Source organism: Nicotiana tabacum, chromosome 14 (genome assembly GCF_000715075.1).
Source record: "Nicotiana tabacum cultivar K326 chromosome 14, ASM71507v2, whole genome shotgun sequence".
Lineage (NCBI taxonomy): Eukaryota > Viridiplantae > Streptophyta > Magnoliopsida > Solanales > Solanaceae > Nicotiana > Nicotiana tabacum.
The window spans coordinates 72005247-72031830 of NC_134093.1; the positions used below are offsets into that span (position 1 = coordinate 72005247).

Sequence of the window (26584 nt, forward strand, 5' to 3'; positions counted from 1 at the left end):
AAACGTTTTTCAAAGATTTCGCGGGAGTGAAAATTGTGGAAAACCTCCATAATGTCCTGCTTCAATACATCCCAGCACTTGATAAAAAAACCCATTGTGTAACCATCAGCTTCAGGAGCCTTGTCCACTGCACACATCTTCAAACACCCTAACACCTCTTGTTCATCAAAGCTTCTTTGTAAGAACTCATTTTCTTCTTCAGATATTTTAGGACATATATCATAGATGCATACAGGTCTCCACTCTTCATTCTTTGTATATAACTCTTTGTAAAAGTCAATGATCTCAGCCTTGGTTCTTTGTGGCTCTACAATTGTTTCTTCATGGATAACTAACTGATTAATGTTATTGCTTCTCTTATGTGCATTAGCAGTTTTATGGAAGAAACTTGTATTCCTGTCCCCCTCTTTAAGCCAAAGAGCTCTGGATCTCTGCCTCCATGCAATTTCTTCATTTTTCAGGTGTTCCTCATATTCCATGAGAAGAGAGGCCTTCTTCACTGATTCCTCTTCTGTTAGGGCTCTATATTCCAGAGTAGAGTCCAACATTGCTAATTGATTTAGCATGTTGGTCTTTTGCAATCCCAAATTCCCCTGGCTACTTCTACTCAATTCCTTCAGCTTGCCTTTGAGTGCTTTCATTTTACAAGCTAAGATGAAATTTGGCCTCCCTGAAAATTCAAAAGATGTTCACCATTCTTTGATTCTATCTATGAAGCCTTCTGTGTTCAGCCACCAGTTATCAAACTTGAAGTATGACTTGGTGTGCTCCCAAGAACCACATTGTAAAGACACAGGAACATGGTCAGAGATTAGTCGTTGGAGGAGGGTTTGCTTGATGTTCCCGAAAGTGTCATCCCATTCTTCAGAGATCGGGATTCTATCAATTCTTGAGGAGATAATTTGATTATCCCCTTTGAACTAGGTGTAGACACCTCCTTCTAGTGGAAGATTGATCAGATTCATATCATCTATAAAATTTAAAAATTCCACCATAAATCTGGATCTCCTAAGGCAGTTCCTTTTCTTTGAAGGAAATCTGGTAACGTTAAAATCATCACAAACAGCCCATGGGCCCTCCACCAAACCCCTCACAGCTCCTATCTCTCACCAAACTTTCCTCCTCTCAATATTACAGTTTGGGGCATACACCCCTGTTATGTGACACTCAAAGTGCTGCAAGAGTGCCTCAAATTTGCATGTGAGTGTATAGGCTCCAATTTGAACGACTTCCGCTTTCCAGATTCTACAATCCCATAACATCATAATGCCCTCTCTAGTACCACTAGACTCCAGACAAGCAATCCTCACGCCCTCCCCAAATCTGCTTAACAAGCTCTTGTATTTCCCCCTCAAGTTTAGTTTCCTGAAAATAGATAATATCTGCGTTCCAGAGTTGAACTAAACTCTTTACTATCCTTCTTTTAGCCAAATCATTAAGTCCCATTACATTCCATGAAACTAGTTTGAACTTCATTGATCAACTAGTGTCGGGCTTTTTCCCCTAAATCTTTTCCTGTTGCTCTGGAATTTAACATCAAAGGAAACCAAACCTTTCAGCTCGTGTGCCCCTTTGAATCTGGTTTTCTTGATGTTCAGTGCTAGCTCCATCCTTCTAGCTTGTCTACAACTATCTATCTGCATAAGTAATTCCAAAGCTTCTTCTTCATGTCCCTGAAAGTCTACCCCAAACATTTTGCTCAGTTTGAGCAAATGTTGATGAACCCATAAGGTCACATCCATCTCTTTCTCCAGAAAAGACTCCTGATGCTGAACCAGAAGGGGTTCGACATACTCGACTTCCCAATTTTCCCCAATTGAATTGAGATGTAGTTGGTTTTTCACACTCAATTTCAGAAATAAGATGAGATTCCCCAGTTACGAGTAGTGGCAGAGCATCGTCTACCTTATCTCTTGTAACCCTTTCCGTTCTTCTTCTCTTGGCTCCTCTAGCATCAGCATCTCCGCATGTGGTGAACTCCCCAAGTTTGCAACTACATCAACGAACCTCTGTTGACTCTCCTGGTTGGCTTCTTGTTGTGGATGCAAAACAACTTTCGTCTCTTCTAGAAAAGAGTCAAACCTTGTGATCTCTGTGGGCTCCAGATATGATGCATTAAAGATGACTTGGCTGCACAGTCAGGCCCAATTGTATTTTTAATAGCTGGCCCATTGCTGGGCACACTGGATTGGCCCAAAAGTAATGTTTTTTCTCTCAAACCATCCTCCTGCATTGCTCGTGCCTTTCCCTTATTTTTGTCAATGTACTCAGTACACCCCACGTGGTACTTACCCGTCCCATCTACAGCTAAAAGGCTATCGTGTACCCCTTCTACATCGTAGGTTATCTTTGTCCGATCGTTCTTCAGAGGCTTCGATCCTGTGTCATCTCCGGTTGTCTCCCTGGAAATCTCCGACCCTAGTTCAAAGCGAGTTTTCCTTTCAGCCCATATTGGTATGAAAAATTTGACCCCCTCTCTCTCAATGACTACCTTGTTTGGTATATTTCGTCCATCTCCTGTTACTTGAATTCTTGCCCACTTGAGATGGTTTTTGAGTTCTGTCTCTTCTTCCGTAGCTTTCCACCCACCACAAAGGTCTCCTATTTCTTTGAAAATCTTCTATGACCACAGATGTAGGAGGACTCCCATGGCTCTGATCCAGGTACTTTTGACAGATATGGATTTGCAAAGACAACCGGTGATGGGGTTCCACCATTCGAGATAAAGCTTGAATTTCTTCCACCTCCATTCTCCTTGGAGAATCTGCTCAGCCATGTTTCTGTTGGGGAACTCAAACAAAAAAAGATTTTCAGCCATCTCATACATGTTCACTCCAAATGTTGTTTTCCACGTTATACGGGCCCATCTTCGAATGTCTGATAGTGTAGGTTTCTCAGTTGTTTCCTTCCCAAAGTACCCAATGATACATCTTGTCAGAAGTCCGTTATCCTTCATCCCATTTGGCTCCAGGATTGTGATGCCTCCTTTATTAGTGCTGACAACTTCTTCATGAAGGTTGTTTGATTGCCATTTACTCTCTTGTACTGCTTTGGCATAAGGGTAATTTGCTTCAGAAAGTCTGGGTGGCCCTGTGAAATTGAGTTGGGAGGAGCATTTAATAAACCTTTCTATCTTAAATGCAATGTATCTCCATCCTGCATTCAAAGCAAGTTCAGGGATTATAATGACCTCACGATTGTCTCTTTTCAAAGACAATATACTCATGTATCTCCCACGGTCATTGTACTTCCTAGTACAAAAATATTCAGTTAGTCTGTCCTTATTCTTCCATCTCCGTACCACATTCTTCTGGTCATTAGAAGCTTCTTTGAGCACATTAGACCCATTCCATAGTCTTTTTGCTTAACGTGGAGCGTCTCATCATATTGCGACTTCTCTCCACCCAATCGAACCATGTATCACTGTTGGAGGTCCATCTGGTGATATCAAAAGATTTAATATCAGCATTAAATTAAATTCTGTTTTCCCCCATAAGAAATAACTTTTGTTTAAGAGAATTTAAAGGAAAGGATAGTATCTCAGTAATCATAGTGGGTGAAAACAGGGTGTAGGAAGGAAAGATGTATTTTCCGGTACTGAACAATGCCGGAAAAGGTTCTGCAGTACTCAAATGCCGGAAACCACATTGGTCACACCGGAAAAATATAAAAGTGGTCGGAATTTGATTTTAGTTGGATGGGTAGGCTCGGATTTGCAAGGAGAAGAGGCTGTTCTGAAGGAAAAATTCCCAAAATCTGGCCGGAAACAGAGTCACACGCCGGCGCGTGGACCGCCGGAAAACTCCTTCCAATGGCGCGTGAGGGTGCGTGGGTCTTTTCTGCCGGAGATGTTTTTTGAGGGTTGGTCGCGGAGGGGCTATCTCTGTTATAAATGAAGAGAGGAAGAGAAGAAGAAGAGATTGGGTGGGAGGGAAGACTCCATCTTCTCTCTATATTATGATAACCTAATTGAGTCACCTATTACCAGAATTATATAGGTTCATATATGCTAAAGCAAGAGTGGAATCTATCTTAAAAGAAAATAAATGCATACACCTCTATTTTGGTCTTTCTCAATCTCCTTTTTCTTCTCTCTCTCTCTTCTTTTCTCTGGTTTTTCCTTCTCTCCTCTTCTTTCTTCTTAGTTTTAGTGATCATTTTTTCAGGTGATCATTTTAAAACCAGTGATGGAGAGAACTTCTCTATTTAGTATAGGTCATAAATCTTTTGAAGTTCAGGAATCACACTCTGTAATTGACTTTTGGTATGAATTGATTGAATGTAAGACTGGTTTTGTTAGTCGGATTTATGTTAATCTGTCCCCCCTTCAATGGACCTGCCACATTATGTTACTTGCTTCAGAACGACATGGAAATGTCAGCGGCAGATGGTCCTCGAAGGTTAAGCAAGTACAACTTTCCATCTTTCAGAACTTTTAATAGTTATGGAAGATATCTGAAAATTGTAACCAATATCACCTCATCAGAAGAAGCACCACCATCCCGGAATTTCTTTGAACACAGGATGGGTCTGAGATCGCAGAAAAGCTCTGGATATTCTATTCTCTGAAAATTCAGGTGGCCACCATGTCCCCCACCCTCTACAGGAACATATGCAGACGTGACAAAACCAGCCCCCTGGCCTGCTAATCTTATTGTTGCCAAGTTATCTGGGGAGTCCAGAATCACAGTTAATGTGAACTCCACCTTAGCTAGACACAATTTCCTTCAGAAATGCGTAGTAGGGGGGTATTCCCAACTGCCTCTAAGCCTGCATTAATTGAGGTCTGTGAGTGGGCATTTAAATAATTGGAAGTTACTCATAGGGGTAAAAATAATTCATGACTGGTGGTCGCCGGAGGCAGAAATCAGTCTGATTTGGGAGGAATCTTCTAAGATTTGGGTAATGCTAAAAGGTCTTCCCTGGTCAGAAGGGATTTTTCAACAAATCGGGAAGCTTCTCGGAGAATTAACGCTATTGACCCACACACAAGACAAATCTTGCCTGAAGTGGATCATAATTCAAGTGAGAAATAAACGAAACTCCATCCCAAGCTATGTGGAAATTGAAGTTGATGGTAAGATTACCGCTATTCCCTTTTGGATCGAATCGTCGTTTCTTCTGCCTCCTGATTCTGTTTCTCCTCAATAGGAAGAGGTCGCTTCTGCTGAGACCGGTCAAAGGGGAGAACCTTTTATGGTAAAACCCACTGGGTCTAAGATTGGTCAAGGACACGTACATCCCCACGTGCAGGCCCATGTTTCTCCTGCAGGGAATTCAAATTAACCAGCTCTTCCCATTCTTCCTTTACCCAGCCCAATTAACCGAAGCCCAAAACCATCTCATTTCACTAGACAAATCCCACCCCCTTTTGGGCCCAACAAATACCCACTGCTTCTTACTCTCATCTGTGCCACTTTCTCACCCCTCTCGACCCTTATGATGCGAGAATCATAAATTGGGCCCAATTCCAAACCCACTACAAAACAACTGCTGCAGTCAAAACCTACCTTTAATTTTCCTCTTTCTGTAATTGGTTCCACAACACCAGCGCATTCAAAGACAAATTCTTCAGCCCCAATTAGGTCCCAGAACTCATCTCTGGCGATTTCATACCCAAGTTCTTCAATTCCAAAGAACTCCACAAACTCCTCTACTTCTGCATCTACCTCGGCCATGACCAACACACTAACAGTCTCCAAAGTCCAGCCTACTCATAATTTCTCCGTCACCAATAGAGATTCGATGGAGCTCTGTGAGAAGAAGTCTTCTCACTGATATTCAGGAAGCTTCTCCAGTTTCATAATTGGAAAATCTCCTCAACTAACCTGGCATGACAACTCAATGGGGATAGACATGAATCCTCTTCCCTCTACAGTAGATCAAGCCAAAAATTGGGTAAAAAACATGCTATCAAAATAATGAGCATTCTCGGTATCAATTGCCCTTCTGCTAAGGATGAAATCATTCAAACACTCATGGGGATTGACAAAAACAGGTCACTGGTCAATTGCCATGCTTTCTCTTCTTCTTCTTCTTCATCTAAATCCAAGAAATAAAAGGAGTGTATGAAGTTCAAAATTTGGTATCCCTCGTCAATTATGATGGTAACACTAGCCGTGGGAAAGGAAGAAAGGTCCTTGCCATTTGTCTATAATGAATATTAGCATCATATCATGGAATGTTAGGCGGTTAAATTGTTTGGATAAATGCAATCTCTTAAAACTCTTGTTCGTTAAATGGAAACATGATATCCTTTGTCTCCAAGAAACTTCAAGAAACTAAGATTGAGCATTGGAATTCTAAGAAGGCAGGTAATGTATGGGCTGGAAGATGGGTGGATTACATTGCTCTAGAAGCTGATGGCACAAAAGGTGGTATTATTTTTCTCTGGGATAAAAGGACTTGGTCTACTTCTCTACTCCTCATCTCTCTCAATTTCTCTCTCTAATGTCTCGACAAATTTTTCACGTGTCATTTCGGGTGTTAAGCTCCTCTTAATAGAAAGCAAGGCAGGACCTTTGGCTTGAATTGACTGCTGTTAGAGGCTTACAAAATGGCCCTTGGGTTATTTGTTTGGCTTGAATTGACTGCTGTTAGAGGCTTACAAAATGGCCCTTGGGTTATTTGTGGCGACTTTAATGTTACCCAATTCGCTTCCAAGCGAAAAAATAAACATTCTGTCCCTCAAGTATGTTGGAATTCTTGGAATTTATTGAGGACATGAAGTTACATGATCCATCTCTGGTTGGTGGCCTCTTTACGTGGGTTAAAACAGTTAATTCCTCTCTAATATATGAATGGGCAGATCTCTTTTCTCTTCTGAATGGGATGATTTCTTCGGTTTCATAAGCAGTCCCTACTTTCTGACCAATCCCCACTTCTTCTCCAATGCAACCAATGGAGTCGTAGGACAAGATCATATTTCAAGTTTGAACATATGTGGTTGGAATCTGGGGGTTTTGTCGACTAAGTATGGTGGGATTGTTTCTTTGTTTTTGGCTGTCCTGATTTTATCTTTGCTTCAAAGCTAAAATCTCTTAAACTTAAGCTTAAAGAGTGGAATTCTAACTTTTTTGGCGTATTGGAGTCAAGGATATCTTCTATTCTGGAGGATATTCTCAAGTTTGACAAATTGCTGAAGACAGGAATCTTGCAGATTCCGAATTGATTCATCGAGCTGGTTTGCATATGGACCTTGAGTCTATTGCTGAACAAGAGGAAATTTATTGGAGACAAAAATCTAGAAGTCTTTGGTTGAAGTAGGGGGGACAACAACACTAGATTTTTTCGTGAAATTACGAATGCCCATCGTAGAAGCAATCACATACTCTCAATCTTAAAAGTTCTATTATATTAGATGAAGAATCCATTAGCAATGAGACTGTTGCCTTCTACACTGCTCTTTATAGTGAATCTGATCCATTGAGACTTCTTTGGTCTTGTAGGAGTCCTCCGGTTATTTCTCAGGAAGATAATTCAACTTTGATGCAACCATTTTTGGAAGATGAAATCCTTAGTATACTTAGAAGAGTGTGAAGGGGACAAAGGACCCGGGCCACATGGGTTTACTATGTGTTTCTACCAAAAATATTAGGAGTGTCATTCGTCATGATTTCTGAAATGCCATGAACTATTTTCATCATCAGGAACACTTTCTCAAGAGCTTTAATGCCACTTTCATTGCTCTTATTCCTAAAATGTATGGTATTAAGGTGGTACGAGACTTTAGGCCTATCAGTCTTTTAGGCAGCTTCTATAACATTCTCTCCAAAGTGTTAGCTGACAGGCTTAAGAAGGTGATTGGGAACCTTATTTCTTCCAATCAGATGGCTTTTGTTAAAGGGCAGCAAATTTCTGATGCCCACGAGTGTCTAGATTCCAGAATTAGGCAAGGCCTTCCGGGTATTCTCCACTTGGCTTAAGCGTGTGGAGACACATCCGATGCCATTGGATTTACTTTTGGCAACAATGCTCTTTAAGAGTAGGGGACGGCAGAAAGATAAAATTTTGGCAAGATTCATGGCTTGGTCATACTCCCCTCGTGACGACATTCCCTGTTCTGTTTAGATGCGCCACCAACCAACACCTTCCAATTGCAGAACAATTGGACTAACCAGGGATGGTTCATTCCCTTTAGAAGAAATCTCAATGATTGGGAAATTGAATAACTCTTGAGACTGATGGGTCTTCTTAATTCTATCCCCACTGAATTCTCTTCCAGATTTTCTATCCTGGAAGGCCAAAAACAACGGAAGCTTTTCTGTGAAATGTTGTTATACAATCTTGACAATCAGTACTCCCTCCTCTCTAACGTCGCAGCCATGGAAGTCTATTTGGGAGAATAAAGCTCCTTACAAAGTTAAATGCTTTTCCTGGATACTGGCATATAGAAAATGTCTCACTTGATAATCTTCAAAAGAGAGGCACTACTCTTTGCAACAGATGTGCTCTCTGTGAAGAGGAGGAAGATGTTAACCATCTATTCCTCCATTGTAACTTCTGCTGACATATTTGGCATCTCTCTTTTAATGTTTTGGGATCCAATGGTGTATGCCAAATAATACAGTGGATTTTTGCTTTCCTGGCATAGACTGGACCTTTCAAAACCTTCCAAAGATGTCTGGAAAACCATTCCTCTGGTGGTGTGGTGGGTCATATGGAGATAAAGAAATGCGAGAGTTTGAAGACAAGAGGGGACAATGTTATTAATCTCAAGCTCAAGTGTATATTTTTGCTTAGTCTCTGGTGGGACAATAGGACGGCATATGTTTTAGAGTCAGAAGCTATTGTTGACTTTCTTAGTTCTTTACACACAATGTAAAGTTCTCTTTTGGATGTATTTTTGCTCCAGCATTTTCTTAATGCTGGTTTATTTTACATCAATATTCCTTTATTACTCATACAAAAAAAGCTGTGGAGACATCAAGACATCTTTTCTTACACTATCCTGTTGTTTTACAATTATGGAGTCTATTTCTTAATTTTTTTGGAATCTCATGTGTGATGCCTGCTTCTGTTAAGGATTTACTGTGCTGCTGGTCATATAATCATATAATCTGAGGAATGATGTAAAAGTATAGAATACAGTTCCAGCTCGTGTTTTGTTGGTTTTCTGGGAGGAATGAAATTGAAAATGTTTGAAGGGATAGCTCAACCTATACATAGTTTAAATATAAATGCTCACAGGCACACAGCAGTTAATGTTTTGGTGTAAACTTAATGATGTATATGTGGTTGATATTCATATAGTTCTAATTTCTCTTCAGGCTTAGCCTTTTATTGTATATAACTTTTGTATACCAGCACTCTTTGGGTGCTGTTTAGTGTAGTAATAACAATTATTTACTTTTAAAAAAATCGTCGTGACCCAGACTAGGGTCTGCGAGCTGCATCTGATAGATCTTCCCCTACCGAACGAACCCATAACTTGTATATCTGTCACATATGATGTGTCCTTCATGGCACCATCATATCAACAACATTCCCATATTCCAATCGTAATATAGGTCTCGACCATTGTTTTGGAGAGCGAGAAGCGGAAAAAAACGACGAGGCCTCGCTTTACCGAAGCGAGAAGCGTGAAGCGAAGCGCGCGCTTATTTCATGTGAAGCGCAATTTAATACAAGAGTTTTTCTTAACTCCGTTTTTACCCCATAGAGATATTGAATTTAATACAAGCGAAGGGTTTTTTTTGTTTCCCACCATAATTTTGAAAATGAACGTTTAAATGCCCTTCAAAAGTATAAATAAAAAATATTAAATGGGCATAGATAAATGACCAAGAACTCAATAAAAATAACATATTAAGCAAATCTTTCAATTCTTAAATTAAGAAGTAAATAATAGATACTAAAACTAGATAGCCAATAATCCTCAAAAGTCAACATACTAAGCAAATGCAAAACCAAATCACAAAAGGAGCAACATCCTATTCTTCGATACACCCAAGCTGGATCTTTCTTTTGGCTTGATGCCATTGAATAATACGATAGAATTTACTACAATCACACACAAAAAAAAAAACAGAACAGCTAAAACAGAGAAAAAAACCGGATCTTTTTTTTTTTGGCTTGATGCTCTTGAATAATAAGATAGAATTTACTACAATCACAAAAAAGAAAAAAAACAGTAACACTTAAAATAGAGAAACAACCTAGAACAGTCTACAGAGATTAACAAAAAAACAGAGCAGAAGCAGAACATAGAAAACAAAGCAGAACAGGGAAAGGATGAACTGAGAAAAATAGAAAAGAAGAAGAGAAAAAAGAGAAGAAGAGAAAATAGGAGAGGAGTCGAGAGGAAGGAGGAAGCAGGTTAAACAGAAAAGCAGAAGAGATGAAAGAGAAGAAGATAAGAGAAACTTACCTTGAGAGAAGAGGAGGAGAAGTCGCAAGGCTTGCAGAAGTCAGTCGAAGCAGATGTTTTAGAAGAAAAGGTCGCGTAAGAGTGTATTTGCAAAACTTTTACAAAAGAACCCAAGGCAGCCGTCGACCTCTCTTAAGCGAGAAAAGCTCGTTTAAGCGAGGTTGACGGCTGCCTTGGGTTCTTTTGTAAAAGTTTTGCAAATACACTCTTACGCGACCTTTTCTTCTAAAACATCTGCTTCGACTGACTTCTGCAAGCCTTGCGACTTCTCCTCCTCTTCTCTCAAAGTAAGTTTCTCTTATCTTCTTCTCTTTCATCTCTTCTGCTTTTCTGTTTAACCTGCTTCCTCTCGACTCCTTTCCTATTTTCTCTTATTCTCTTTTTTCTCTTCTTTTCTATTTTTTTCAGTTCATCCTTTCTCTGTTCTGCTTCCGCTCTGTTTTTTTTTAATCTCTGTTGATTGTTTTGGTTTTTTCTCTGTTTTTTTTTTCTTTTTTGTGATTGTAGTAAATTTTGTCTTATTATTCAACAACATCAAGCCAAAAAAAATGATCCAGCTTGACTGTTCTGGTTTTTTTCTCTGTTTTAGCTGTTCTGTTTTTTTGTGTGATTGTAGTAAATTCTATCGTATATTATTCAATGGCATCAAACCAAAAGAAAGATCCAGCTTGGGCGTATCGAAGAATAGGATGTTGCTCCTTTTGTGATTTGGTTTTGCATTTGCTTAATATGTTATGACTTTTGAGGATTATTGACTATCTAGTTTTAGTATCTATTATTTACTTCTTAATTTAAGAATTGAAAGATTTGCTTAATATGTTATTTTTATTGATATCTTGGCATTTATCTATTATGCTTATTTAATATTTTTTATTTATGTATTAAATTGCGCTTCACATGAAAAAAGCGCTTCGCTTCGCTTTGCTTCACGCTTCTCGCTTCGGTAAAGCGAGGCCTCGTCGCTTTTCTCCGCTTCTCGCTCTCCAAAACACTAGGTGAAATTGAAGAAAATAAAATACCTTGTATATAGAAATTTCTATGTCAGACCTTTTCTTTTTATCATCTTCCCGAGTTCTCCTCTTAATACCTTGTAAGTTTTTCACATAATTTTGACATATTTTTATAACTCTATTTTTAGATATTTGAATTAAATTTAGCTAAGTCCCTGCACCCGTATCCGTACCTGGATCCATACCCCCGAATCTTAAATTTTAGGTCATGAAGGATCCGATCTCTAAATTCACACCCGTATCAGACACTCGCACCCGAGTCCGAGTAACTTAGAGAATGATTAATATTCTCTCAGTCGTCAAAGGTTCCTCCCAAAGCATATCTTTAACATTCATAATTTGTATATGACCCTCAAGCTTAAACATGAACATAATAACATTCAAGAATAGCTTGACTTAATTGAAAAATAGCATTCAAGAATAGATTGCTAATCATATTGCGAGTTCATTTTCACCATAAGCTAAAATATGTGCTTTAATAATTAAAACATAGTTCAAATACATGCGAGTATCCAAAATATGATCATAAGCTTCATCTTCGTAAAACATAGGCATAAACATCATTTTTACACCGTGAAACTTATACTCGCTCGCTCCCATAAGCACAATCCCACAATTTAAATCATATGCATCATTTATGCAAATTTATCAAAATCTTGGAAGACATGCTATTTAGAGGAAAACACTTCTAGAAGACTAGATTTCCACCTGCCTCGATCCTTAACTAGCAAAATATCGCTACGATCTAACCATATACTAGGGAGTTCCAAGTGACTCTGTACCATCAATCACATGTAAATGGGACACCAGGCAACCCCTACCATCATGCATCTGCTATATACAACAACAACAACAACCGAGTATAATCCCATAGGTGGTTTCTGGGGAGGGTAGTGTGTACGCAGACCTTACCCCTACCTAGAGGGTAGAGAGACTTGTTTTCGATGGACATTCGGCTCAAGAAGATGAATAGAAACAATAGAACAATAACAACAAAAGCCAGAAAGATAGTATCAGCACAAAGCTGAAACCGCGCCATGTCCTACTTGATCACCTACTCCCCTATACTTCTTAGGCCGCCCTCTACCTCTTCTCATACCCGCCAAAACCAACCGCTTACACCTCCTTACCGGGGCATCTAGGTTTCTTCTCTGTATGTGCCCGAACCATCTAAGCCTCGTTTCCTGCATTTTGTCTTCCATGGGGGCCACACCCACTTTCACCCGAATATCCACATTCCTATTCTTATGCAACCTAGTATGCCCCCACATCCATTTCAACATCCTCATTTCTGTTACTTTTATCTTTTGGATATGAGAATTCTACTGGCCAACACTCTGCCCCATACAACATGACCGGTCTAACCACCGCTCTATAGAATTTACCTTTAAGTTTTGATGGCACATTCTTGTCAGACTAGACGCCGGATGCTAACCTCCATTTCATCCACCCCGCCCCTATACGGTGCGTGACATCCTAGTCAATCTCCCCATCCCCTCGATAACTGACCCAAGATACTTGAAACTTCCTATCTTGGGGAAGACTTTTGAATCAAGCCTCACGTCTATGTCCGCTTCCCCCGTCACGTCGCTGAACTTTCACTTCAAGTATTATGTCTTCGTCTTGCTCAACTTAAAGCCTTTAAACTCTAGGGTATGTCTCCATACCTCCAACCTCATTAACATCGCCTCGCGTCTCATCAATCAGAACTATATCATTAGCGAATAACATACACCATGGCACCTCCCCTTGAATATGGTGCGTCAATGCGTCCATTGCAAGGCAAATAAGAACGGGCTGAGCGCAGATCCTTGGGTAACCCCATAACAATCGGAAAATGCTCCGAGTCATCTCCCACTGTCCTAACCCGAGTTTTAGTTCCATTGTACATATCCTTTAATCACCCTAGTGTATGCTACCAGAACACCTTTAGCCTCCAAACATCTGCACAGAACCTCCCTAGTGACCTTGTCATACGCTTTCTCTAGGTCAATAAACACCATGTGCAAATCTATTTTTCTATCCTTGTACTGTTCCACCAACCTCCTAATAAGATGGATAGCCTCCGTAGTTGAACGACCAGGCGTGAATCCGAACTGGTTCTCGAATATAGACACCATCCTCCTCAACCTCCCTTCCACCGTCCTCTCCCAAACTTTTATAGTATGAAGCAACTTGATACCCATATAGTTGTTACAATTCTGGATATTACCTTTATTCTTGTACAACGGAATCATCGTACTCCACCTCAATTCATCTGGCCCGGTCGCTCTGCCCCTTCTCATCTTACGCATAGCCTCCACGACCTCCTCAACCTTAATGCGCCTACGATACCTAAAATCTCGGCGACTCTCGGAGTGCTCCAATTCATCCATCACAATGTCTTTGTCCCCCTTTTCATTTAGAAGTTTATGAAAGTAAGTCTCCCATATTCGCTTAATCTGTGCCTCTTCCATTAAAACTCTGCCTTCCTCATCATTGATGCACCTCACTTGGTCCAGATCACGAGCCTTCCTCTCTCTCGCCTTGGCCAACCGGAATAACTTCTTGTCCCCGCCTTTGTCCCCCAGTTCTTCATACAAACGATCAAATGCTGCAGTCTTAGCCTCCGTGACCGCTAACTTCGCCTCCTTCTTAGCCTTCTTATACCCTTCTCTGTTTGTTCTCCTCTCCTACTCGTTTGTGCTCTCCACCAACTTCAAGTACGCATGTAGACTCTAAAGTCATTACCGATTACTACTTTGATAGTGGTTGTGATAAGGCCAGCCAATTTAGAATACAACTGTTGGTGCTATCTTATGCGTGCTTAACGTACGATCTTCTTTCTATTATTACTTCGCACTAAATGCGTTCAAGTGGTAACTCTGCCGTGATGTAACTTCTCAACTCCATACTTCTTGGAGAGTGTATATGACTTATAGTTCATTCTTGGTAGCACTACTCATGCACTTTCGCCTTTTCTAGTCTCTAAGCCAAAATCTTGCTCTGCATGCTATTCAGATTGTCACTACAAGGCAAGAGCATGCGCCCCTCAATTCAACCTTAGTCACAACCTTCAACTTAAGGCTATTTTCACACCTAAGGGTATGACCTTTGTCCAGGGGTTAGAAGAAAACTAAGAAATCTTTACATCCTTTCTTGGATGTTGTAGCATATAATTTCCATATCAATTTTCTCCTCTTGTTTCCATTTTCTTCTTTATTTCTCATTGTCTACAATGAGTTTCTTAAAAAGCTATAACCATTTCTCAAAACTCTCTTACTGCTAGTTCATGATTACGGCTTCACTATACGTCTATAATGTTGCTCTTGCCTGTCATGCGTAATCAGCTGCAGAGACTAACACCATGTAATATTATTCTCATTCTTTTTGATATGCTTGACCCATGAAAAAGAATCAGGCCTGCACGTGAAGGGGCTTGTTGAAAACATAATTAAATAAATAGATGAGATGGTCATACACTTCAACAAGTGTTGTTGGAAATGGAATTGACACATGTTCCCAAACAATATAGTAAGGATGATACGCTTTTTAGTCGGTCGCCAATGTAGCAGGGAAATGTTCCGAATTAAGAATCATATATTTATAACAGACTAGTTTAATGTAGAAGTGACATTTATAAATTGCACCCAAGCATCCATTATGTATTTTGGACTGCTTATAGAACCTTCAGTGCAAGACTAGCTACCTACCTTTGCCTCTCTTTAAGTTTATTATACCTCCACTGATTAGCCTATTATTTTTATTTCTTTTTTTAATTTTGTTTGTTAAAATTCTTAGTTATTCCACTTCTGAATTTATAATGAACAATTAGTATTTGTTCAAACAATCTAGGATGCTACGATTTCTGGTGGCTAACTTATTTTTTTTGCTGGTTAACTCGCTAAGCTTTTCTGTAATTGTTTGCTATGTTTGTCTAATAATGTGACTTGCCAATTTCTCTATTTATTTATTTAGAGGCTGTATACTTTATTCTTTTGCTTAAGCTTTGTAGTGATGCCGAAATACAGAAGAATGAATAATTGATGCATTATCTTCATAAAAAATGAACACTTGATGTATATTATCTTGCTACTAAAGATATATACAAGTCAACGTAAAAAGTATTTTTTGTTTACTGGCTCAGGAGTTAAATGTGCAATATATTTAGTTTTGGGGCACGAGCTGATGCTAAATTTTGTTTTCAGGGGGAGATTCAGAAGCTTCTTGATGAGCATAGAGCTGCGTTTGATACCGAACAGCAGGAACTTAAGTTGAATCTGAATAGGAGACATTTGTTTGACGAAGAGTTGAGAGCGAAGTTTGATGGTTTGAAAGAGAGGGAACTGGAACTTAACCACTTAGAGGGAAAACTCAGAAAAAGGGAGCAATTTCTGGCAAAGGAGTTAGAAAAGTTTAAAGAGAGAGAAAAAGACATTGAGTGGAAGTTGAAAGCAGTAAAAGAAAAAGAAAAGTTTCTCAAAGCTGAGTTGAAAAGGCTGGAGGTTGTGAAAAAGGAAACACTATCTGATAAACAAAGCGAGCTAAATCTCAAAGTTGAGCTGTATCAGATGAAAGCTGATATAAGTCAGAAGGAAATCAATATTTCTGATGCAACTGAAAAACTTAAAGTTAGTGAAGCGGAAAGGGCTGAGCATCTTCGGTTGCAGATGGAGTTGAAAAGGGAGATTCAGAGGTACAAACATCAGCAGGAATTGATTTTGAAGGAGGGTGAAGATCTGAAAGAAGACAGAATGAAGTTTGAAAAGCAGTGGGAAGCGCTGGATGAGAAGAGAGCTGTTGTAACTAAAGAGTTGCTACATCTCCAAGAAGAGAAAACGATGCTTGATGACTTGCGACATACTGAAGACGAACAATTAAGGAAAAATAAGCTTGCCACTGAGGATTATGTCAGGCGAGAGCGGGAAGCTCTTAAATTGGAGAAAGAATCATTTGCTGCAACAATGAAGTACGAACAATTATTGTTATCTGAGAAAGCTGAAAATGAACATAACATATTGCTTCGTGATTTTGAGGCTCGGAGAAGAGATCTTGAGACTGATCTGCAGAATAAACAGGAAGAAATGCACAAAAAATTTGAACGGAAGGAAAAATCACTTCTTGACCGGAGAGAGAAAGGACTCAGTGAAATTAATTCTTTGAAAGAAGTTACTCAGAAGGAAATGGACGAAGTAAGAGCTGAAAGGATTAGGTTAGAGAATGAAAAACAAGAAATGTCATTGAATAAGAAGTTGGAAAATCACCAATTTGAACTGCGCAAGGACATAGATGCTCTTGATGTTCTTAACAAGAAGCTCAAGGAGCAGCGCCGGCAGTTTGTGAAGGAGAGAAATCATTTTCTTGCATATGTTGAAAAGATCAAGGATTGTGAAAATTGTGGGAAAATTGCTAGAGAGTATGCCACTTGTAACTTTCCATTGGGCGAAATAGGTGATAATGAAGAGTCTCCTCTTTCTCTGCGGGGAGACAAACTTGGTGAAAAAATTGCTTCTTTTGGAGAAAATTTTGAGAGATCTCCTGCTGAGGTTGAACAAAAAGATTCTAATTCTAGGATTTCCTGGTTCCACAAATGCACCACAAAGATTTTTAGCTTGTCCCCGAACAGAAAAAATCTGGTAATGGATTCATCTTTGAAACCATGTGAGCCGTGCAAGATATTTGGTACAGACATAAGAGACCAAGATATAGCTGAAGACCCAAGTGTGAAGCATCTACCACCTGACAACAGTGTCAGAGGGGTGAGGCATACAACTGTTGATTATCAAAGTGACATGGATAGTAGAATACAAGAAGTTCCAGAGGAATCCGAGCAATCTGAGCTGACAAGTGGTCAGTGTAGACCTAGAAAAAGATTTGGAAAGGGAATTTGTCGAACACGCACTGTGAAGGCAGTGATTGAAGAAGCTGCTGCTTTCCTTGGAAACAATGCTGAACTACTACCAAATGACGAACATCCCGAAGATATCAGTGAGAGTAGGGGTGACTCTGCCATTGCTGGAAAGGCAGCAGCCACTACCGTCCCAAGGAAGCGGACTCGCGGACAAACTTCTCAAACTACAGCGACTGGAATTGATGCTAATGATAGTGAGGTTCATTCTGAAAGTGTCGCTACAGGTGGACGGAGGAAGAGGCATCAGCCATCCACTTCAGCTGTGCAAAATCATGGGGAGAGGCGTTATAATCTCAGACGACACAAGACGTAAGTTGCAGTTCTTTTAATGTGCATTAATGTGGGAGTGATATCTGCTGGTTGCTCCCGCTGGTGTATATAAGAAATTTGGAGGAGCCTGGTATGAATTTTGTTGTGCATGATTAATTCAGAAGCTTGCTTTTAGTCTAAAGCTTAATTGTGTTTATTCTCTTCGATTTGCTTAGTCTGCCATGAGTTCTTTTCAACTTACAATGGAAATGGAGTTGCCTAACTAGAATAGCTGCTTTTATATGTTGGCTATGAGAGTTTGATATAGTTCCTAAGGGAACATACACACTTTTCCTGATGCATGCGATGAAGCTCTTAAATCCGTAATGATCTGGGTAGTAAATGTCAACCCTGGTTTCGATGAAACTATGATGATTGCTGAAAGACAAGATTGCTGATATACCTGGGCATTTTCCTATCAGTTTCAGTTAGTGCAGACTTATCAACCGTATATTTCCTCTTAATCACTTTTGTTATTATTTGTGAATAAGAAAATTGAGCTAATTTAAACTTAACTTTGTCCGCAAAAACAAATATAGAGCTAATGTAGCTCAACTTGAACACGATTCTAAAATTATTACGATAAATGATCAGCATAGAAACGAAGATAGGCGATCAATCTGCAGGTGGTGAGAAGAGTATTGATGTGGAAATGGGTTATGAGGATCGTCCTTTGCAAGCAGCAGGAAAAGATGAAAGTGCTTCCTTTCAAGCAGTGGAAATAGGGAACGAGAATGGTAGCCAAACTTCCTTGGTGCATGTTACATCATATAGGACCACCAAAAATCAAAATGTGGCTGTAGATAGGGTTGTCAGGGTAAAGTCTTTGCTCTATGCCATCATGTTGTTTACTAAATATTTATTTGTTTATTCCAGGATGCCCCAATGTTCAACTTTTTCTTGATATGATGCAGTTTAAGGCACTGCAGGATGACATAGATGTAAATGGTGATGCAGCAAAGTTTGTGGAGAAGAGGGATCTAAAAGAAGAGGCAGATTATACTCCCGAACACTGCGGTGAAGATGAACATAATGAGCACATTCTCGAGGATGACGAGTATGATGAGAGTAATTGTGATGAGGCCGATGGGAGTAATGAATCTGAGCACCCAGGTGAAGCGTCCATTAGTAGAAAGGTGTGGCAATTTTTTACATCATGATCGTTGTATCTTGAGCCTGTTGACATCGCACTTTTTCAATTTCGGGTGTATCATGTATGACAAATTCAAAATTAGTAAACCTGATAAGTTAGTAGTGTTAGGTACCCATAACTAGGTATTTGGATTGGCTGCTAACGGGGTCTATTCGTAATTCCTTTTTCTTGGAGCAGCCTAAATTCTAAGTTTATGCTTCATGCTCTCCCGATTTTAGATGACAGTTTTAGGTAGGGGGTAGCAAATGGGTTGTGTTTGGGCTGGTCACTCATGGGTCATTGCCCAACCCTGCCCAAAGTTCACTTGGGCTAAGATGAGCTAAACAATGAGTTGTAACCTAACCCGCCCAAATTGACTCAAATCTTTGCAATATTCTCAACTATGTTTTGGAATAAATGTCAATTCATGTCAAATGATTTCTTTCCTCAATTTGGATATAGAATTTTATTTGATAGTAGTTATTATCTTATAATACTAACAAAGATCAGAATAATTAAAAAGTAATAAAATTAGAACTTCCCACCGACCCCACCCCACCTCCCACCACCCCTACCCCCACCCTACCCCCACCCCACCCCTAAATAGAAATGTTGTAGATGGAGTTTTTTCTTTTTTAATTCAACAAAATGAATATTATTATAAAATGATGTAGAAAAAGTATTTTCTTTTATTTTAATAAAATAAGTACGTTCTTTTCATGATGTAGAAAAAATATTTTTTTTTTCACAAAATGAGTACTTTTTTTTCCTGTTGTAGAAAAAAGTATTTTCTTTTAATGTTGTAGATGGAGTATTCTGCCTAATAATTTTAAATATTTAAATCAACCAAACACAGAAAAATTAGATAATATTTTCCAGCATATGAGTCAAGGTAGAATTTTAAGATTGAGCATTTTCATGGGTCAAGGTTGGGTATCATCATGGGTTCATTTGGGTTGATGATTTTTGATGGGTTAACTTGGGCTAGCCCAAAATAACCCATTTTCAAAATTGTTCTAGTCCAAACCCATTAAAACTTGGACGGATTGGACTGGTCAAATAGGTTTGGATTTGTTTTGCCACCCCTATTAACCGGACAAACAGTATGACGTTTGATAAAAGAAACGAAAATAAAAACAAAAAGAATTTCACTCATTTAACCTTTTTAATGTTTCGTTTTTTTTCTTTTTCTTTTTCCTTTTCTCTTTCTTCTCACATTCACCGTAATTTTCATTTAGAATTTTGCAATTGTTTTCTCATTTTTATTCTTTTTTCTTTTTCTTTTTTCGTTTCTTTGCCATTTGGCTCAAATTTTCTCGCCTTTGTTTTCTTTATTTTCCTTTATTTTTGGTTGTTTCCATTTGAATCAAACTCACCTTTGTTTTTCTTCTTTTGTTTTCATTGATTTTTTAATCGGTGCCACTTTGTCATTATCGCTTACCATTTTTTAAATTTATTTTATGTTGTAGAGTACTCTTCAACTTTTTAAAAAATATATGGGCTTTCTAACTGAAAAATTTCTCTTGTTATTTTTTTCTTTTTCCTTTTCTGATGAATTGTCTGCATTTTTGGGTATGTTAAAATTAGTTTGAATGTTAAGGATTAAGATGTTGGGATACTTTGCAATTTGCACCCAACATATGTACTCTTTTGCAATTTACACTTTATCCCTTTGCCTAATGATTTGCACCCTAACTTTCTCACTTCCTTGCAAAATCACAAAAAGTCTTTTCATTTCTTCCAATTACTTACCATGGCAAAATAGGAAAAACATAAGTGGTATTCTTCCGCCTTCTCTCTTACGTGTGCGTTGTTTAGGTTTAAGCATAAAACTGAAAGGCATGCCAGGACAAATTTGATTTACTGCGCACACGAGAGTATTAAAAGGTAAAGATAGCTTCAATTATGAATTAGATTCTTAAACACACTAGTTTATTATAGATAAAGCATGAATCTTTCCATTGAGAATTAAAATTAACAAATTACTAAATCAGAGCCAAAACACACTAGTTAATTGAGCACCGTTGATTCTTTGGATGTACGTGATTGTTGCCAAATGCAGAAGGCAATCTACACGTATGAGAAAAGTAGAATGCTCGGATTCAAACCTATTACATAATGAGTTTTAGTTGTATTCTTGGCTAGGGATTAGACCTAAACCACGCACACATAAGGGGGAAGGGGAAGAACAGTAAAACTTTCACGGGCATCCTATTTGATCGCCCCATTTAAATCCACTTTAAAAAAGAAAAAAAAAGTTAACTAGTAACCAAAGTATAGGCAACTCCAAACTTTTTTCTCTTTTTTGTCTCTTCATCTTCTTTTAGTTGTTGTGAAAACAAAGGTGATAGTGGATTTACATGGTATTTGTAAGCAAGTTTTAAGGTGATTTATGATGTTTTACAATAATTAGTTGATGTGGCGCTCCTCTCTTTGCTACTACTTAGGGTTTCTTCTAGGTTTGTTAGATTTGTTGTTATTTTGACAAATTGATGATTGGGGTTTGTTCTTTATCATATTTGAAAGTTATTTTCAAATTTGAGCTCATGTGGAGTAGATTTGGGTATTGAATAGTGTGTTGCATTGTTGAAATTCGAATAATAAGTTTCCATTTCTAGGTAATTTCCACTTCAGACTAAAAAGTCTTAAGTGCATGAATTAGTTGCAATTCAAACCAATTAAGCGTCAAGTGCATCTTAAGTGCAATTTTTGTACTTCAGCCTAAAAAAGAAGTGCATGCAAAAATTAGTCGCACTTCAGACGAAAACTGTAATGACCCGACTGGTCGTTTTTCTTTCTAGAATCACGTTCCCCTAAATAAGACTCTCCGTATGTACTTTTACTATTTTATCACTTGTGGGAATGGTTTGTTCGGGTTTGAAAGGGTTCAGGTTGAAATCGGAACACTTAGTTTCTTAATATTGGCTTAAAAGGGTTAAGTTTCACTTGGGTCAACATTTGTAGTAAACGACTCCGGAACTAGAATTTGAAGGTCCCAATAGATTTCTATGAAGATTTTGGACTTGAGCGTGTGTTCGGATCGGGTTTTGGATGACCCGGGAGGATTTCAGCGCCTAAAGTTGGAAGTTGGCTCATTGAAGGTTTTAAAGTTCTTTAAATTTGGTTTGAAATAAGTTTTGGTGTTATCGATGTCCGTTTGGAATTTCGAGCCTAGGATTAGCTCCGTATGGTGATTTAAGACTTGCACACAAAATTTGGTGTCATTCCGAGTAGTTTAAGTATGATTCGGCACGTTCGGAGCAAGTTGGAAGAACTTGCAGTTCATAAGTTAATTCAATTTGATTTGGAGGGTGATTCTTAATTTTTATGTTGTTTTACACATTCTGAGGGTTCGAGCGAATCCGTCTTATGTTTACGAACTTGTTGGTATGTTTGGACGAGGCCCTGTGGGGCCTCGGGTGCTACTCGGATGATGCACATATCGAGTTTGAGCTTGAAATGAGCTGCTGGTGCACCTGTTCTGGTATGCCCGCACCTGCGAGCTCACAAGTGCAAGCTCTTGGCCGCAGAAGCGGTTTTGGGTGGGTGTCCAGTGGCCCGCAGAAGCGGCCTCGCTTCTGCGATGAAAAAGACCGCAGGTACGAGAAGAGGCTAGCCAGGCCTGGACCGCATGTGCGCTCCACTTTCCGCAGAAGCGGAGTTAGCCAGCCTGGGCTAGGACCGCACCTGCGATGAATTTTCCGCAGGTGCGGCGCCGCAAATACGGCTCATGGTCCGCAGAAGCAGAAACGCTGGAGGCAGTGAGGTCCATTTAATACGAGACTTAGGCCATTTTGGTTCATTTATTTCACTTCTTGGGCGATTTTTGGAGCTTCTTAGAGAGGGATTTCCACCTAGCTATTGAAGGTAAATAATTTCTACCCAATGTAACTTAAATACATAGATTATGGGTAGATTTGAACATGTAAAATAGTGGAAATTATGAGTTTCGTTGAAAAACCTAGGTTTTCATAAAAATGGGATTTAATCACGAAAATGATTATGAAATTAGGTGAAAATTATATATTTGAGTTCGTGAGGTTATGGGTAACATTTATCTTCAAATATTTTCGGAATCCGGGCACGTGGGCCTGGGGGAGTGAGTTTTAGGAATCTCTCAATTTGGGTTGGGTAATTACTTTAATAGTTAAATTATGAACTTTTGAACATGTATTGATTAATTTATATAACATTTGACTAGTTTCAGATTGTTTGGCACCGAGTTCAGGCTTTAGAACGAATTTGTGGGGGGGAAAGCGGGCTTTGAGACAAGGTAAGTCTCTTGCCTAACCTTATAAGAGGGAATTTACCCCATAGGTGATTTAAATTACTATTTGCTTCTAATTGTAGGGGCTACGTACGCAGAGGTGACGAAAGTCCGTGCGTAGCTACTAATTATGCTTATGTCCTGGTAGCTTAGGATCCAAATCATGAAATATTTGTAATGTTTGCCCCCTACTTGTTAATTAAAGTACCTAAATTATATTGAAACTTGTTAAGGAATTTTTAAAGACCGAATTACACTTACTTGAGTTTTGGCGGGTTGCTTGACCGTTAACAGAAATTGTGCTGCTTTGTGCATTAGCCTTGTATTAGCTTTTAAATCGGTTGTTCATAAAGTATCCTCTCTTCTTGTGGAGAGGGCCGAACGCCTCGACAGTAGATAGATGCATCTATGGTTCATGCCGCTCGACCCTCGGCAGTGTACACATTATTCTGGATCGGTCCATATGACCTCGGCATAAATCGTGCGTGTTAATGTTTGAAGCCTGAACATACTTGATATTACTTTTCATGAAGTGAGAGATTATAATTTATTTATTTGTTATGAATTTACTTGGAATTAGTATGTGCTAATAGAAGACTCCTGGAATTTACTACTTGTTGAAAAATTATTTGACCACTGTTGTTATTGTGTTAATATCATTGTTCACATACTCTATGTCTATTTAGCATTCTCGTATTTTATTGTTAGCCCATAGTAAGTGTCAATATCGACCCCTCGTCACTAGTTCTTCGAGGTTACACTGGTTACTTACTGGGTACATGTTGTTTATGTATCCACACTACACTTCTGCACCAATCGTGCAGGATCTGAGGCAGGTGCATCTGGCAGTCTTACCGGCGCGCACCCCCGATACCCCGAGGCCTAGTGGTGAGCTGCTCTTCTGAGTCCGTTCGGTAGTACCCGGCGTCTCTCTTTTGCTTTACCTTCTGTCTACTCTATTTCAGACACTAGTTTAGTATTTTTGTATATTCTACTAGTAGCTCATACACTTGTGACACCGGGTCTTGGAATATATGCTAGTAGACATTCGATGGCTTTTGAGTATTTAATTCAATATACTTGTCCTTATATTTGTTTATGCTTCATTTTATTAAATCTTTCACCTCTTACTTACTTAATAAATAAAAATCAACTATTTCGAAACCATTAAAAAGAATAAACACATGGCTAGTTTACCGTTGGCTTGCCTAGCGACGACGTTGGGCGCCATCACGACCTATAAGAGAAATTGGGTTGTGACAACATGGTATTCGAGCACTAGATTCATGTAGGTCTCACAAGTTATGAGCAATCCTAATAGAGTCTTGCGGATCTGTGCAGAAACGTCCGTACTTATCTTCGAGAGGCTATATGATATTAGGAAATTACTCTTTCTTCATCTCCTATCGTGCAATTGATGTTGTGCTAAGTATCTTTCTCTTATTCTCTCACAGACGGGAGAACGCATGCGACAGATGTACCCAATCATGGAGGAGCTCCTCCCCATGTTGCTAGAGGTCGAGGAGGGCTCCAGCTCGTGGTAGAGGACGGGTACGTCCAAAGATGCCCCAGTTGTGCCGCCTGTGGATCCAGTGGAGGATCCTATTATTGAGGAGCACGGTGATGTGCCTGCAGCAGAGCCAACCCCAGTGGATTTCATGTCCGCACTGGGATTCCAGGAGGTCATGGGCCGTATGCTGCGGTTCATGGATTCTATGACTCAAGCTGGTTTATTTCCAGCAGACCCAACCACATCTCAGGCGGGATGGGGAGCACAGACCCCTACCTCTCAGGCTCCAGGGCATGCGGCTGCTGTATATCAGACCCCGGGCGCACTACCCGTGGGCGGAGTCCAGCTAGTTGCGGCAGCTATACCTGAGCCTAGACAAGTTGCGGCCGGCGAGCCGCAGAAGATATTGGACAGATGGACCAGGCTACACCCTCCTGTCTTTGGAGGTGAGCGGTATGAGGACCCCCAAGACTTTATTGATCGGTGTAGGGACAGACTGCACAACATGAGGATATTGGAGTTCCACGGGGTGGCTTTACTACCTTTCAGCTGGAGGGCAGGGCCCATAGATGGTGTCAGTCTTATCTTCTCTGTCGACCAACAGGTTCTCCTCCCATGACTTGGGACCAGTTCACACGCCTCTTCCTGGACAGATACATTCCACCGTCGTAGTTAGGTTGCCTCAGACCTTGAGGATGTTTTAATGCCATTTGGGTCATTGTTGACATGTTGACCAAGTCAGCACACTTCATTTCGGTTGTGACCACGTATCCTTCAGAGAGATTAGCCCAGATTTACATTCAGGAGATTGTTCGGTTGCATGGTGTGCATGTTTCCATCATATCAGATAGAGGCCCTCAGTTTACTTCGCATTTCTGAAGGGCAGTACAGAGTGAGTTGGGGACTCGGGTAGAGCTCAATGATCACGCCCAACTCTAGTCCTAAAAAGGATAAGCGGTCGCTGCAAATATAATCCGATCTAAGAGTCCGGAGTCGAATCCCACAGAGAACTAAGGTTTCACTATAACTGTTCAATATCACCAAGAGGGAAAGCTTTCTAAGTTACTTAAACTAATTAACTAATGATTATCAAAAAGCATTAGAAGTTTATCAACTAAAGAAACTAAGGATTGGAGACAAAATTAAGGAGGCCTAGAGTTATGATTTTCCCAATTGTCGGAATCCTTCCTGCTATGTCTTCTATAATTTCGCCTAATTATGCTCTACTGATCATGACCACTCAACTTATCGCAATTCTCTCTCGAGCAACTACAATAATTTACTAGTCATATTCTCTCGAATTACGCTAGCTCGCACTTTTTTACAACTCACTATGATCACGTCAAAGCTTCGTTATCTCTAATCCCGCTTTTAAACCCGCAGTATTGATCTCTCATATACCTTAGGAGTGACGTTGTTAAACAACCACCTAAATATGTATCCTTTCTCAAACAACACATAATAAATAGGCACAATCAATCGATGGCCATTCAATCAACTGAAATAAGCACGTAGTTGAACAAGTAGATAAATCTAAAGGTTAAATTATATTAAAACATAACAAGAATTCATCCTCCAAGAGGTTCCATCCAAACTCTAGATAATAAATTAGTTACTCATTATAGTATGTAAAACTACAATACTAAAAGTCATAACCAACAATGAAAAATAGGAAGAGGAAAGGAAAAACTTGTGGTTAAATCTTCCTCCTTGCTCCTCGCGTATTGTTGCCTCCTTGGGTGTTATCTTACCCTAAAGTAATGTCTCCCCTTTCAAAAGGACGTTTTATGATGTATTTATATCAATTAGGGTTGATGTGGGGCGTCCTTGATCTCTCCTAATTCGAAAAGGACACACTGAGTCGCGTGCTAGAGTTGATGCAACGCGCGACTTCTAGCACGCTCCCAGTTATTTCTTTTTTTTTTTCGTTGTTCTTTCGCGTGCCAGGTCCAGTGCCAACCTCCATACTGCACTATTTTTTTGTTCATTCCCTAGGCTATTTCGTGCTTACTTTCATGCAATTCACCAATTGTGGCATGCTCCCAGGTCTTGCATCTCTACTCTTTTTGCATCAAATCATCCAATTCTTGCCAACTT

At 39.5% G+C, this 26584-nt stretch overlaps 1 protein-coding gene across 2 annotated transcripts in view; it reads left to right on the forward strand.

Annotated features, from left to right (window-relative positions):
- The window catches only part of LOC107793731 (nuclear matrix constituent protein 1), a 34591-nt gene extending 15430 nt beyond the window's left edge, over positions 1 to 19161 (forward strand). Inside the window, exons 6-8 of one of the 2 annotated variants that reach the window (XM_016616140.2) lie at positions 15567 to 17578; positions 18173 to 18395; positions 18493 to 19161. In XM_016616140.2, the coding sequence (XP_016471626.1) occupies positions 15567 to 17578; positions 18173 to 18395; positions 18493 to 18738 (2481 nt within the window). In that variant the 3' untranslated portion in view covers positions 18739 to 19161. Of the gene's footprint in view, positions 1 to 15566; positions 17579 to 18172; positions 18396 to 18454 lie in introns of both variants that reach the window. The other variant, XM_016616141.2, reaches the window with a different exon arrangement.
- Positions 19162 to 26584: the final 7423 nt, after the last annotated feature.